The sequence below is a fragment of the Leopardus geoffroyi genome, chromosome A3 (genome assembly GCF_018350155.1).
Source record: "Leopardus geoffroyi isolate Oge1 chromosome A3, O.geoffroyi_Oge1_pat1.0, whole genome shotgun sequence".
Classification (NCBI taxonomy): domain Eukaryota; kingdom Metazoa; phylum Chordata; class Mammalia; order Carnivora; family Felidae; genus Leopardus; species Leopardus geoffroyi.
In genome coordinates this window covers 45,318,852-45,331,457 of record NC_059336.1, presented here as the reverse complement: position 1 = coordinate 45,331,457, position 12,606 = coordinate 45,318,852, and the positions used below count along the sequence as shown (strand labels likewise).

Genomic DNA, 12,606 nt, shown 5'->3' with positions numbered 1-12,606 from the left:
CAGAATAGCACAGATGCTCTTCCCCCATCTGGCAACCAAGAGCACAGAAAAAAAAATTCCATCTGAAGGAGGGCATAGTGTATGTTGTTTTTGGGATTTCTAAATTCTCTGCTACAAACATTCAACCTCAAGAACTTGCATTGTCACTTTCAAAGGCCCTTTCTTTGGTCAAAATGCTCCTTACTTCTAACATCCAAAATAGGCAGCTGTTTGAAGTTAAAACACTGCTTTATAACAGGATCGGGCAAAGTCCTAAAATAAAACACACTGGGTATTTTGTATTGAGCCATGGACTCTTGTGCTTTCAGGGAGTGTAAGTTACAATTTGAGGTCAGACTTGACAAAATGGTAATGACCTGTCACAAATTATATGCACAAAAGCAGGTTCTGCAAACTATGGCTCATCACCTATTTTTGTAAATAAAGTTTTATTGGAACACAGCCTTGCCCATCTATTTGTGTTCTGTCTTTCTTGCTGCAATGGCAGAACTGAGTGGATGGGAAAGAGACCATATGGCCTGCAAAGTCAAATATATTTGCTATCTGAACATTTATAGCAAAAGTTTGCTGATGTCCAAATTAAGAATTCCTTAAGTCTATGTAGGTCACAGGGTAGTGATTAAAAAAAATGACTAAAATGTGAAAACAGGTTTAAACACATACCGATGCAAAATCTAAAATAATACCAAGTTATGAGGCAAATATGAAAATACTTTGACATGTTTTAAATCTAGGTCCCTAGTGTATATCTATATATTCCACCTTTGCCCAAAGGTTCCACACCCACTTGGTTTTGTGGGTTACCTTAGCCCAACTTTTAGGTTACATGACATATTTCAGACCCCAGAAAAATACAGAAAGCTTCCAAAAAACACTTGGTGAGACTAGCATACCCTTAATTCCCAAAAATGGACAAGTAAAGCTTATATGAGAAACTGCAGGCCAATCTCACTTATGAATTTAGATCAAATAACCTATAAAAAATTAGCAAATTGAATCCAGCAATGTTTTGAATGTCACTTGATACCTATTTTTTTTATTTTTAATGGAGTAAATTTGTAACTTAACAAAAAGTTAATTAATGCCTAAATCTTCCACCAAAAATCATAAGAAACTGTTTAATTTTAATATATTAACTATAATAATATTATAAATTGTATTTAAATAAGTACACTAAACAAATTATTATATTTAACTTTACATCTTGACCCCCATAGTATAGGCACTTTGTGTTTTTTGATATCCCTGGGCCGCACAGAATATCTGGATTAGCATCTCAGGGTGCCACGGGTGGTTGTATAACCCAACCGAGTCACTGTTTTAGGTAAAAACTGAGGGGCCACCCTTCGTCCTTTCCCAAACTTGACTGCCAGGTCTCCATTAAGGACGAGTAGGTAAGCAGGCCCTGTTCTGGTTGTCTTACTAGTCAAACAATTTCAATTTAATCCAAGCAATAGAGAGGGAGATGTTGGAGAAAACACTTTTGAGTGGCAGACGCATTTGTTCAAATGTTTTACTCTCTCATTTTGATTCAGAAAGTGGCACACAACTTGAATATGTGTGTTTGTGGGAAGGACTGTGCAGACGACACCAAGAAAGAGAACAATGGATTGGGAAGGGAAGAAAAGAGCCCTTCCAACACAGACCTTTCTTTTTCTTCCTAGGTCTTTTCGGCTTCACAAAAGGAGACATATTTTCCATATAATTGCTAAACATGTTTGCTTATTAAATTATTCTTTAATTAGTTAATGATTTTAGCCATGCTTTGCTCTTCGGATATTCATTTTGTGTAATAAAATAATTATAGATAATTAAACTATCTCAAGCCTTTTTCTTTCCCCCAGCAAACATGCTGGGTATCCAAAAATGACAACAAGTTGTAAATTAATCTGGAAAACAAAGCATGACAGATGAATGATTTGGTTGGAATTAATTAGGCACTAATTATACACTGGAACTAGATGAAGGATGAGACTCATTATAAAAGTAAAAAGCAATTCTGAAAAAATGCACAGTTACCAACATCCTTACCTTCTGTGACTATGGGGTTGTTCCTTATCCAACGCAGGGCCTTACAGCAATCTTCTTCATCGTTAAGAGTGAAATGATTGCCAGGAACTTGATCAGTGTATCGCTGCTTCCCGCTGCTCGGAATCTCTCTGTTTGTCAGGTGTTGACTAATATCAGCCCCTGTAGGGCATGGGACCTGAGAGGTACGTTACAGAGAAATGCTTATTTCACTGGTAGTAAGGGAAGCACTGACACAGCAATAAATTAATTAATTAAATTAAATACACATAGAAATGTCCAGTATAGGTGTGCCTTTTTCAGTCCCCCAATACAATCAGGTTTGAATTTAAAAAATAAAAATAAAACAGGTGGAATGACCCCTTAGAGACAATTCTCAGAAAGGGTTGCTCTGGTTCTCTGATGCCACATAACAAATTATTCCATACATTCTGTAGATCAGTAATTCAAGCAAGGGCAAGGTGGGCGACAGTTTGTCTCTGTTCTATAATGTTGGAGGCCTCAGCTGGGAAGACTTGTAGGCTGCAGGTGACTTCATGGCTGGGGGCTGATTCATCTGGTGATAAACCATCTCACTCCTCCCCTCTCCCCCCACGAAAACATGCCAGGTATTCAAAAATGACAGCAAGTTGTCATTATATGTCCAGCAATTGATGCTGGCTGTGACTGGGATCTTGGCTGGGGTGTTGGCCAAAACATTACATGCAGCCTCTCCATGTGTCTTGGGCTTCCTCACAACACGGCATCCGGGTTCCGAGGACATGTGTCCTGAGAGAACCAGTATAAAAAGCTCCATGTTCTTTTCCATCCTAGTCTGGGAAATTGGGCAGTGTCTTTTCCACCATGTTCTATTCATGGGGGTCATCATAAAAGCCTGGCCAGGATCAGGCAGAGGAACCCAGGATCCATCTCTTCATGTAGGCGTGGCATGGCCAAGGAAGAACACAGCACAGGGAATGGGATCTGACATAGCCATTTTCGGCAAAAGCAATTTGCACAGAAGCAATTATATCAGGGGTTGAAATCCAAGTGCATAGAGGCGCTAGGCAGAAAAGAAAATGAGGGAAGTGGACTACTATAGAATTATTCTTCACTTTGTCAGAGAAATACTCTTTCTCTCCCTCTCCTTTCACCTCTCTCCCTCCCTCCCTTTCTCTATTTCTCTCTCTCCCTCCCTCCCTCTCTCCCTCTCCTTCTCCTGTCTCTGTCCGAACACAGAACCCTCCCAGTATAACTTCTGTTCTCTCACTTTTGACACAGACATGAGTGGAAGCAGACACTTTCCTCTAGTATAAGGAAAGCGACAGTGAGAACATAATAAAAGATGACACTTGTCTTCAGTGTCAGGGATACTGTGGCAGACTTGAAGGCCCATGCCCTGGCCAGAGTTTGGCTACAACTCAATTCTATCCAGTTGGTGCCAGAGTAGAGCATGGGTTCAGTGTGGCCAGATCTGATTTCTCAAGAAATGCCAGACACTTTTTTTTTACCTGTGGACTCTTGATTTCTTCAATATTTTGGTTCAAATTAGAATCAAACAAATGCCCTTGTGAAAGCCAAGTACAATAGCACAGTGGCATGAGTTTGCCCAGTGGGCCAGCATTTCACCCCTCTTGAGTTTTATTTGGCAACCAGGTGAGATTAAGTGGAAGATAATGAGACTGGAATCAGTAGCAAGATTCAAAGGCAATGGAAGGTCTCTGTTAGAAGACCTGTACCAGCTGCCTTGCATATTCGTGATGTAAGGCCCATGGGCTGTGAGTCAGGGATGGTTATACAGCAATGATGGGCAAAAAGTTCACCTGCAGTAGATGCTAATGTGGGTGCAGAGAAAGTTCTCCCACCCTTGACAAGTGCAGAAAATGCCTTTTATATGGGGTAGGGGTAAATAATGGCTAGTATTTGAATAAATGGGGTTTCACTAAACCTCAGGTAACATTTAGGAAACTTTTTGGTTCTATCCTTCCTCAATATAAATGGTAAATAAGCCTTGTACCTTACTGTGATGCATTTAATTGATTTTCAAACTGAATTAAATTAACTTAATAAACAAACAATTTGTTTTAGTATTTATTTTTGGGGGAGAGTGCAAGTAGGGGAGAGGCAGAGAGAGTGAGACAGAAGATCTGAAGAGGGCTCTGTGCTGACAGGCTGACATCAGCAAGGCCAATGTGGGGCTCAAACTCATGAGCCACGAGATCATGACCTGAGCTGAAGTCAGACGTTTAACCAACTAAGCCACTCAGGTGTCCCAAAAAACAATCAATTTTTAAAGCTGGATTTACTTTCTCTATAAAGAAACTGCAGTAAAATTATATTTAGTAAAAAAGAACAATTCAGGAAGTAGTGGTCATTTACTGCAACTACAATTGTGGAGGTAAACTTTTCTTCTTAGCAATATAGCTTGCTTAGCAAATCACAGCAAATTTTGGCATTTTTATATTCACAGGTAGTATGAAGCAGTCCACAGTCCAATCATCTGGTAAATGATTTACAGTGCATAATATTGAATGCCATGCTCTGGAGGTTAGAAACCTCACCAGAACTCCAATGAGCACTGTGGTATAAAAGAAAATAAAATTTAGGTAACAGTACACCCATTTTAGTACCCCATGCTTTAATGAATCGGGGAAAGTCCTTGGCAGGAAGTGGTAGGGCTAAAGAACAAATTGAGAACTATTCAATTTATAAAGCTTTTAATGAGTTACTATCCCCAAATAGTAAGTTCTTAGATGAAAAAAACAAGGAAGGGAGAGGGGAAAAGAACAAGTTCCAAAATGAAAATCAGCTTACCTACTGTGATCCTAAAATGTAACGGCATTCTGATAACCTGTATTATTCTTGTGTGCACTTACGTGTGTGGGATCATTTTTGCACAAGATCAGAAAAATTAAAGGAAAATTAAGGGGATAATGTATTTTTCATATTCACGCAACGGCATTTTCACAAAGTAGGCAAAATTGAAGTTAGGATTTTAAATCCCAAGGCCAATTAATTTGTCCACACAGACTTCAGCAGAGCTTAATAAATGAAAAAAAGATCTATGGGGAAAAAAATCCTATTACATCATCAAAGTAAGGGAGAGAGTCAAGTTTAATAGGAGAGCATGGGTGTATTTCACCATCCCCACTAGAATGTTCTGCCATTAACTAAACTGCCACTAGTGACTGCAGAGTACGGACAACTTTTCGATCCTTCTGTCAGATTGAACAGCCCAGCATCGCTGACTGGTGGGAGCCCCTCCTGAGGGTATTGTGGAGCCACTTACCAGACCCGATTTGCTTTTCTCCAGATAGTTTTAATGAGAGAAAGAAACTCAATTTGACTCTAACTCTAAACATTAAGTTCTAGAATTTCTGTGTTGTAAGGATTTTTAAAAGCTACCAAGTGCAATTTCTGGATCATATCTGTGAGAGAGGGAGGGCAGGGAGGGGAAAGGGGAGGAAAGAGACAGAGAAAGAGGAAGAGAGAAGAGAGACAAGGGCAATGGTGAAGAACTCAGTCTGGAGCCTGGGTCTAAATCCTGGCGTGTCACTTTGTCGTCGCCTGACCCTAGACAAATCACCTCAGTTTCACTGCACCTTGGCTCCCTCATCCATAAAATGGGAAGAAAGCAGCATGGACCTTGGAGATTTCCTGCAAGGACTACAGCAGTTAACACACACAGCAGTCCCTCGACCTCTATCAGGTGTTCCTACCGCCTTATGAGGGCCCCGCCAGGGCATGCTCATGTCTCCTGGGCCGGACATTCCCCCTTGGAGGAGACCCTGACTCTTAGGAAGTTGTTTCGTAGGATGAATAAGCACTGTATTCCCATCACTTCTGGTGGTCTGTCTTCAATCAGCTTCCTGAGGCCATGACATTCAAGTCTGATCTGTTTTCTGCATGTACATACCCTTCGAGTATTTGAGGACAGCGATCCTGAATCTTCACCTCTGTGGCTCAACATCTGGGGTGACTTCAAGTCTCTGGATGTGGTTCAGCTTGTTTTTTCCTGTCTTAAATGTGACTGCACAGAAGCAAACACTCCAGGGGCACCTCTGTTTTTGTGATGTATTCTTTCACACGATCATGTTCCGCACGTAACAAGCTCATCACCTCTGTATTGTTGTCACGAATTGTGCCCTTTGTCAACATTAATGCTTTTCTTTCTCCAATTAATTCCGCTTTGTTGGATACTAATATTGCTGCTGCTTCTGACAGCTGTTGAATTTGTGTGGCACCTTTTGCTGGTGCACTTCTAACATTTCATTTTGAAACTTTGGATGTCATTTTGTTTTGGTACTTCTCTTGTATTTTGAATTTGGTGCAAACACAGAGCCTTCCTCTTGTAACAGCGCAGTTTAAAACCATGGCATTCACCGTTGCGACTGTTGTTTTTCTCAATGCCATTCTGGTTTATCCTTGTTTAAAGCATGTGGCTATTTCCTTTATTTCCTTCCCTGTGGTTACACAAATGATGTTTTCTCCGGTCTTATCTTCTCCCGGGTTTGGAAGACAGATTTACTCGTGCTGTTGAAAAGCATTCATTACATTATTCCTTCTATATGTAAGAGTCAAGACCAAAATATTACCTTTGGTTTTCCCCATTTAAGAGAATTCCTATTTCTCCCTGGCCACCTCTCCCTATTTTCGAATAACTTGGTTCTTGATTAGATTTAGATGAAGTTTCAGTGTTACCTACTTTGCATTTATTCTCAGACTTATAAGCTTTTGAATTGTTCGGTGCTTGCCACTTACCTTTTTAGACTATCATAAAGTTCTAAATTTTCCTTTCTGCCTTAGTTATGCAGAATACACACTAAAGAACACGGAAGATCATTCTTCTGAGGCCTCACAGACAAAAAAACAGCTTTTTGCTGTCTTCAAATAGGAGAGACGTGGGTGCACATATACTTACTGAACTGCCATATTTTCTTCAAAATTCTGTGTGGCTAGTTTCATGTTTTTATGCCATTTTATCCTAGAAGGGGAATTTTGGGTGCTTGTCTTATTTTTGTTCTTGAGGGGTGGTGGTGGTGGTGGTGGTGATCTGTTGTTTTTCTCTTGAAATGTGTTCATATTTTTCCCCTATCATTGTTGAAGAACTAAAATTTCATCAGAATATAACTAGCTGAGGGGCGCCTGGGTGGCGCAGTCGGTTAAGCGTCCGACTTCAGCCAGGTCACGATCTTGCGGTCCGTGAGTTCGAGCCCCGCGTCGGGCTCTGGGCTGATGGCTCAGAGCCTGGAGCCTGTTTCCGATTCTGTGTCTCCCTCTCTCTCTGCCCCTCCCCCGTTCATGCTCTGTCTCTCTCTGTCCCAAAAATAAATAAACATTGAAAAAAAATTTTTTAGAATATAACTAGCTGAGTAAATTTTTCTTTGATTTTGCCTGGAATGGGCTCAACTGGACAATATGGTATTTAGGTAAGGAAAATTCTCTTCTAGCATGTCTCTGTTGTATCTATTCCATTCATCACAGCCTCTTCTTTGGAAAAACCAGTGATCTATATGTTGCCTCCGTGTTGATCACACCTTCTCGTGTCTTGAGCCAAATGTATCCTTTACCCTTTGCCCTTTGCCCTCTGCCCTCCAGGGGAGCTTTGCGCTTTGTTTTCAGCATCAAACATTGTTCAGTAGCAGTTCTCTCTCTTGACAGGGATTGGATTTCAATCCTTTCTTACCCATCTTCCTTTTCATCTAATTCTGTAGCCTACTCAGCTCAGCTTTTGCTCTTCTGATGGCTTCAGCTCCCATTTCAGAGTCTGGCTGATCAAACTGTACTGAAGATGATGAATAGTTTTCTGCAGTGTGTGTGTGCATGCATGCATGTGTGTGCGCGTGTGTGTGTGACTCCTGGAATATTGTCAAGAGTATGCTCTTTCTCTGATTTTTCCAGATGTTGTTCCCTTTCCCTTACCCTATGTTATCCTTTTGTTTCAGGTGCCTTTTGCTAAGCAACAAACTCACACCAAAACTAAGTGGTTCAAACAACCACCATTTTATTACTTTTCATGATTTCGTGGGCCAGAAATTTGGGTAGGGTTTGGCTGGGAAATTCCTTTATTCCATGTGTTAGCAACAGAAGTCACTTGGTGATATTTAGCTGGGGGAGCATCCAAGATGGCTTCACTCATGTGTCTGGTGCTTTGTCAGGGATGGCTGGAAGGCTGGGTTCACCCGAAACTGCCAACTGGAGAACCCAGGTGTGGCATGTCCAATCACAGGGTGAGTATCTGGACTTATTTGGCCTTTCAGGGCTCCAGGAGCCACTGTTCTCACAAACAAGGAGACACTGCCTGGCCCCTGACCCAGCCCCAGAAGTCACACCACATCACTTCCCTTGTATTGTATCTGTCAAGACAGTCACAAGTCTGCCCAGATTCAAGGGGAGGAAATGCAGACCCCATCTCTTGGCATGTTATTTTCCCCTTTAATCATCCCCAAGTACAGTGAGGTCTCTTCATGATAACTGCTGATCTATGACATTGGGGAGGTCTTACGTCCGAAGAGGCAAAGTGGTGTATGTAGCTCTTTTCAGCTGTTTACAGCAGGCTCTCACCTGCAGCTGCACCGTTCTAGATGCCAGGCTCTTATTTACCCCATCAAGGATGTAATTAGCCTCTGTGAAGACCACATCATATTGCTGACCACATCAAGCTCAATATACCTAACATCCCCAACTTACTCTCTCACCTGGTGGGATGTTCTTGCCCCACCTGCTGGCTTCTAGTGAGCATCACCCCTTTAAGAGTCCCTGCAAGTGGACACATTTTTACTCTTTTTCTTGTTGAGAAGACCCAAAACCAGGCATGGGGAGGTGGTCTCTCCATGGCTCTCCATGCGCCATGGAGAGTTGCCCAGGACCTCAGTTGTAAGCTATCCCAGAATTTGTCAATGGGCACCAGCATGTGCCCACCAACAAAAGAACCCAATTATAGATAGGGTGGGGAAGGGAGTTAGTTAGAAGGTACTGAATATGATTCGTCTTCCAAAATGGAAAGGTCATAGATAATGTCAGGAGTTGACAGATCAAAGATAAAACTTCTATAAACACATTATTTGGAGTTCTGGGGGTAATCACTGAGGAACTAACAACAGAAATGCCTCAAAGTGGTTATCCCTAGAGAGAGAGGACTTGGAAGGAGAGACCAGCCTGCCTCACACGCAGTCCCAAGACACAATTTAATCTTTTACCCTGTGCATGGATTTTATGATGAAAAATTAAATGATAAGTATTTGGATATCAAAAATATTGCATAATATTTTAGAATGACACATGCCACTTAAAGTTCTATTTAGAGGTTCAAGTTTGTAATGATATTTTATAACAGTTATCTTCTTGCTTTGGAGTTAAGCTTTATTTTCATCATTTCAATTTATTTCTAAATCACAAAATTGGGACAAAACAACAAGAGAGTTAAAGAGAAGGAAACAGGAAAATAAAAAAGAACTGGAAGCCCTCCACAGTGAATTCAGCAGCCTTTTTTTTTGTATCACTCTATGTACCTTTAATTTTTATGTCCTTCTGGAAAAATTAAATCGGAACTCCCTTTATCACTTCTTCATTTCATTTTTCCCATTGTAAAAAGGGCAAGAGCTTAACGTGCCACAGACTAAAGCTGTGGGGGCAGCTGGACACACATGGGCAGAAGCCCGAGTCTCTGGACAGCTGGCCGGGTCTTCCACTCACATTTTCCAAAGTCCACGGTCCCAGGCAGCAGCTGGAACTCGGTGGGGCAGGTGAGGGGGGCAGGCAAGCTTGAGGGGTGCATGATGTTTTCTTCTGATTTAATGTTTAAAAAGAGGAATACTTAAGTATCAAAATAAAGTATTCCTCCAGTTTGCATTTATCCTTTAGCCAGAAAAAAAAAATCCTTTTCTACACTGTGAGAACTGGATGTCTTTTAGTAGCAGCAGTAGTAGTGGTGGTCATAGGAGGAGGAGGAGCAGGATGAAAAGAATAAAAGCAATTACTCAGAGGATGATCCATATTCAATGTGGCCTGCTCACTAGCAGCACCAGCCTCACCCTGAAGCTTGTTAAAACTGCAGCATATCAGCAGCCCCCATCCCCTGATCAGAAACTGCATTTTAATGAGATGCACAGGGGCTGTGTGTGCACATTATGGTTTAAGAAGTGCTACTCTAAGGTACAGATTAGAGATTCTAGGTCAAGAAACGTCAAGTCCTGGTTCTCAGCCTTACCTTAGAACCATCTAGAGCTTTAAAAAATGCTGATCGCTGGGCTCCACCCCAGAATAATTAAAGCACAGCTTCTGGGGCTGGGGTCTAGGCATGGGTATATTTCAAGTGTCCCAGGTGACACAATGTGTGGCCAAGGCTTGGAACATTGAGTGATGCTGGGAGTTGCTCAGCTGTCTGTCCCCCACCACGTGCTGCCTCCTCCTGGCTGGGCTCTATAAAGAAAACCTACACATACTTCCCCTTGTCAAATCCACAATCATTCACAAAATGTCCTAAGACAGTACCAGATAAAACATGGCAGTGCCTGGGGTGGGGGTGGATTACTCCATACTTGTCAGAAACAAACCCACCGTGGGAAGGCTTATCCAGGTTCCCGGGAGAAAATGTAATTAAAAGATCCCATCTGTGAGGGCACCTGTGTGGCTCAGTTGGTTAAGCATCCGACTTTGGCTCAGGTCATGATCTCGTGGTTTGTGGGTTCGAGCCCTGCGCCAGACTTGCTGCTGTCAACGCAGAGCCCACTTCAGATCCTCTGTCCCCCTCTCTGCCCCTCCCCTGCTTGTGCTCCCTCAAAAATAATTTTAAAAAACATTAAAAAAAAGACACCATCTTTGAGTTACAAAGTAAATTGCTTTTCATTAAAGAAATGTCCTATTTTTGTGAACTACATCAAATGCTAATGCTTGTTGCAAAGAATGAATATTAAAATTTGCTTCCCTAAGACATTGAACAGCTTCAGTTGTATCCAGCAATGCTTTCCTCAAATGTGGTTTGAGAATTTAATCCAAATGGAAAGCACGGTCACTGGGTAGTCAATCAGTCACATTTCCTAGTTTTATAACTGAGAGACAAAATAAAATAAGGGTTGACAGAAGGTGCGCATGTTTCAAATACTTTTGCATGAGCCCGTCACCACCGCCAAATGTTAGCCTCTTGAGGCATAAATTAATTTACCACAAATGCATGCCGGGTTGTGTCTGGATTCTGCTCTGGTGAGCAGTAAGTGTTAGACTTTTGGACAACAGCTTAAAGAATGACATTTCTCCTACTTGCTGTGATTTTTACCCTTGAGCAGAATGTTTTTCTTGGAATGGATTTCCAGGAGGGGTTTCGGACACAATTCTGGTCATGTGTGCAGGCCTTGCGGGCACTTTTATGAGTAGAGTGGCAGCTGTCCTGGTAGGAAGGCATGCTCTTAACCCCTAGAACGTGTGCTCCAGTAAACGCATTAACCATCAATCACTAAGATCTCCGTGTGCGGCCTCACCTGGTACTGCTGTCCGGTGCAGAGGATGAGGTGGTCATAGAGCACGATTTCCTCTTTGGAAACTACCACATGCTTGGCTACTCGGTCTATGGCAGTCATTCTACCAACCACCACATTGACCCAGGAGCACAGTGACATCAACGCATAATCTTTATCATTAAAACAGTGGCTGCAAAGAGAGAGGCTCTGTCAGTGACATTTGAGCAGCTGACAGTGGGCATTAATTAGACATCTGGTGAGCTGGTTCAAGTCCCCTCGTGGGCCAAGTCTGTGCTCTTGATGTGACTTTACTAGGACCGTGGCTAGATACTGGATTTTTCATTATGAGACAGTCACAAACTGACATCTTCCCATTAAAGCTAAATCGTTCCAGCTGGCATAGGCCAGTCCACAACAGGGAGGGTGACTGTGTGTGCGTGTGTCTCTGTGAAATCATTAACGTACACCCTTTCTTCTGCTTCTATTTCATGATGGGTGTAAACTTACTTTAGCTGTTGAGTTATCATATTGACCACAGACTCAAAGGGAAAGAGGTAGAAGAAAGTGACACTGTGGAGGATTCCCAAAGGCAGGGGTCAAGGTCCTGAATATTGAGACCCCTTCATATTTGCTAATGTTTACAGTAAATGACTCATCCTTAAAATTAGTGTATGGATTCAGGCCAAAACAACTACACATTTTATTTAGAGAAGATGTCAACTAGGGAGTTAGGTTTGCAGTGAGTACAGTCCCTGGAGACTTTTGGGATTTGCTGTATAGGGCAAAGGTGATTTACGGGGAACTAGTAGTTCTGCAAACAGTGGGTCCAAGGTGGACAGGTTTTCTTTTCTAGGTTCCATTTGAGTTTGAGCACTTTAGTGTGAGAAAAGTGGAGTTTTGGTAGACTTGGGTTTAAAGAGTTCTATGAGGATGGTTTCCAGAATTTTCTGAAAGCTCTGACCTCATGTACATGACCTTTTAATGATCCTGTTCTGAAGACCCAGAGTGTAGGGTGGCAGAACAGTACGTGTTTCATTCAAAAAAAATTTTTTTTTAATGTTTATTTTTGAGAGAGATAGAGAGAGACCGAGTACAAGTGAGGGAGGGGCGGAGAGAGAGGGAGACACAGAGTCCAAAGCAGGCT

The 12,606-nt window shown here is 41.9% G+C and overlaps 1 protein-coding gene across 3 annotated transcripts in view; it reads right to left on the bottom strand.

Annotated features, from left to right (window-relative positions):
- Nucleotides 1-12,606, bottom strand: part of CFAP61 (cilia and flagella associated protein 61) — a 283,106-nt gene that overhangs the window by 80,649 nt on the left and 189,851 nt on the right. For all 3 annotated transcript variants that reach the window (XM_045445447.1, XM_045445448.1, XM_045445449.1), the window contains 2 exons: nt 11,484-11,652; nt 2,032-2,206 (listed from right to left, as the gene is read on the bottom strand). In XM_045445447.1, the coding sequence (XP_045301403.1) occupies nt 2,032-2,206; nt 11,484-11,652 (344 nt within the window). The remainder of the gene's footprint in view (nt 1-2,031; nt 2,207-11,483; nt 11,653-12,606) is intronic.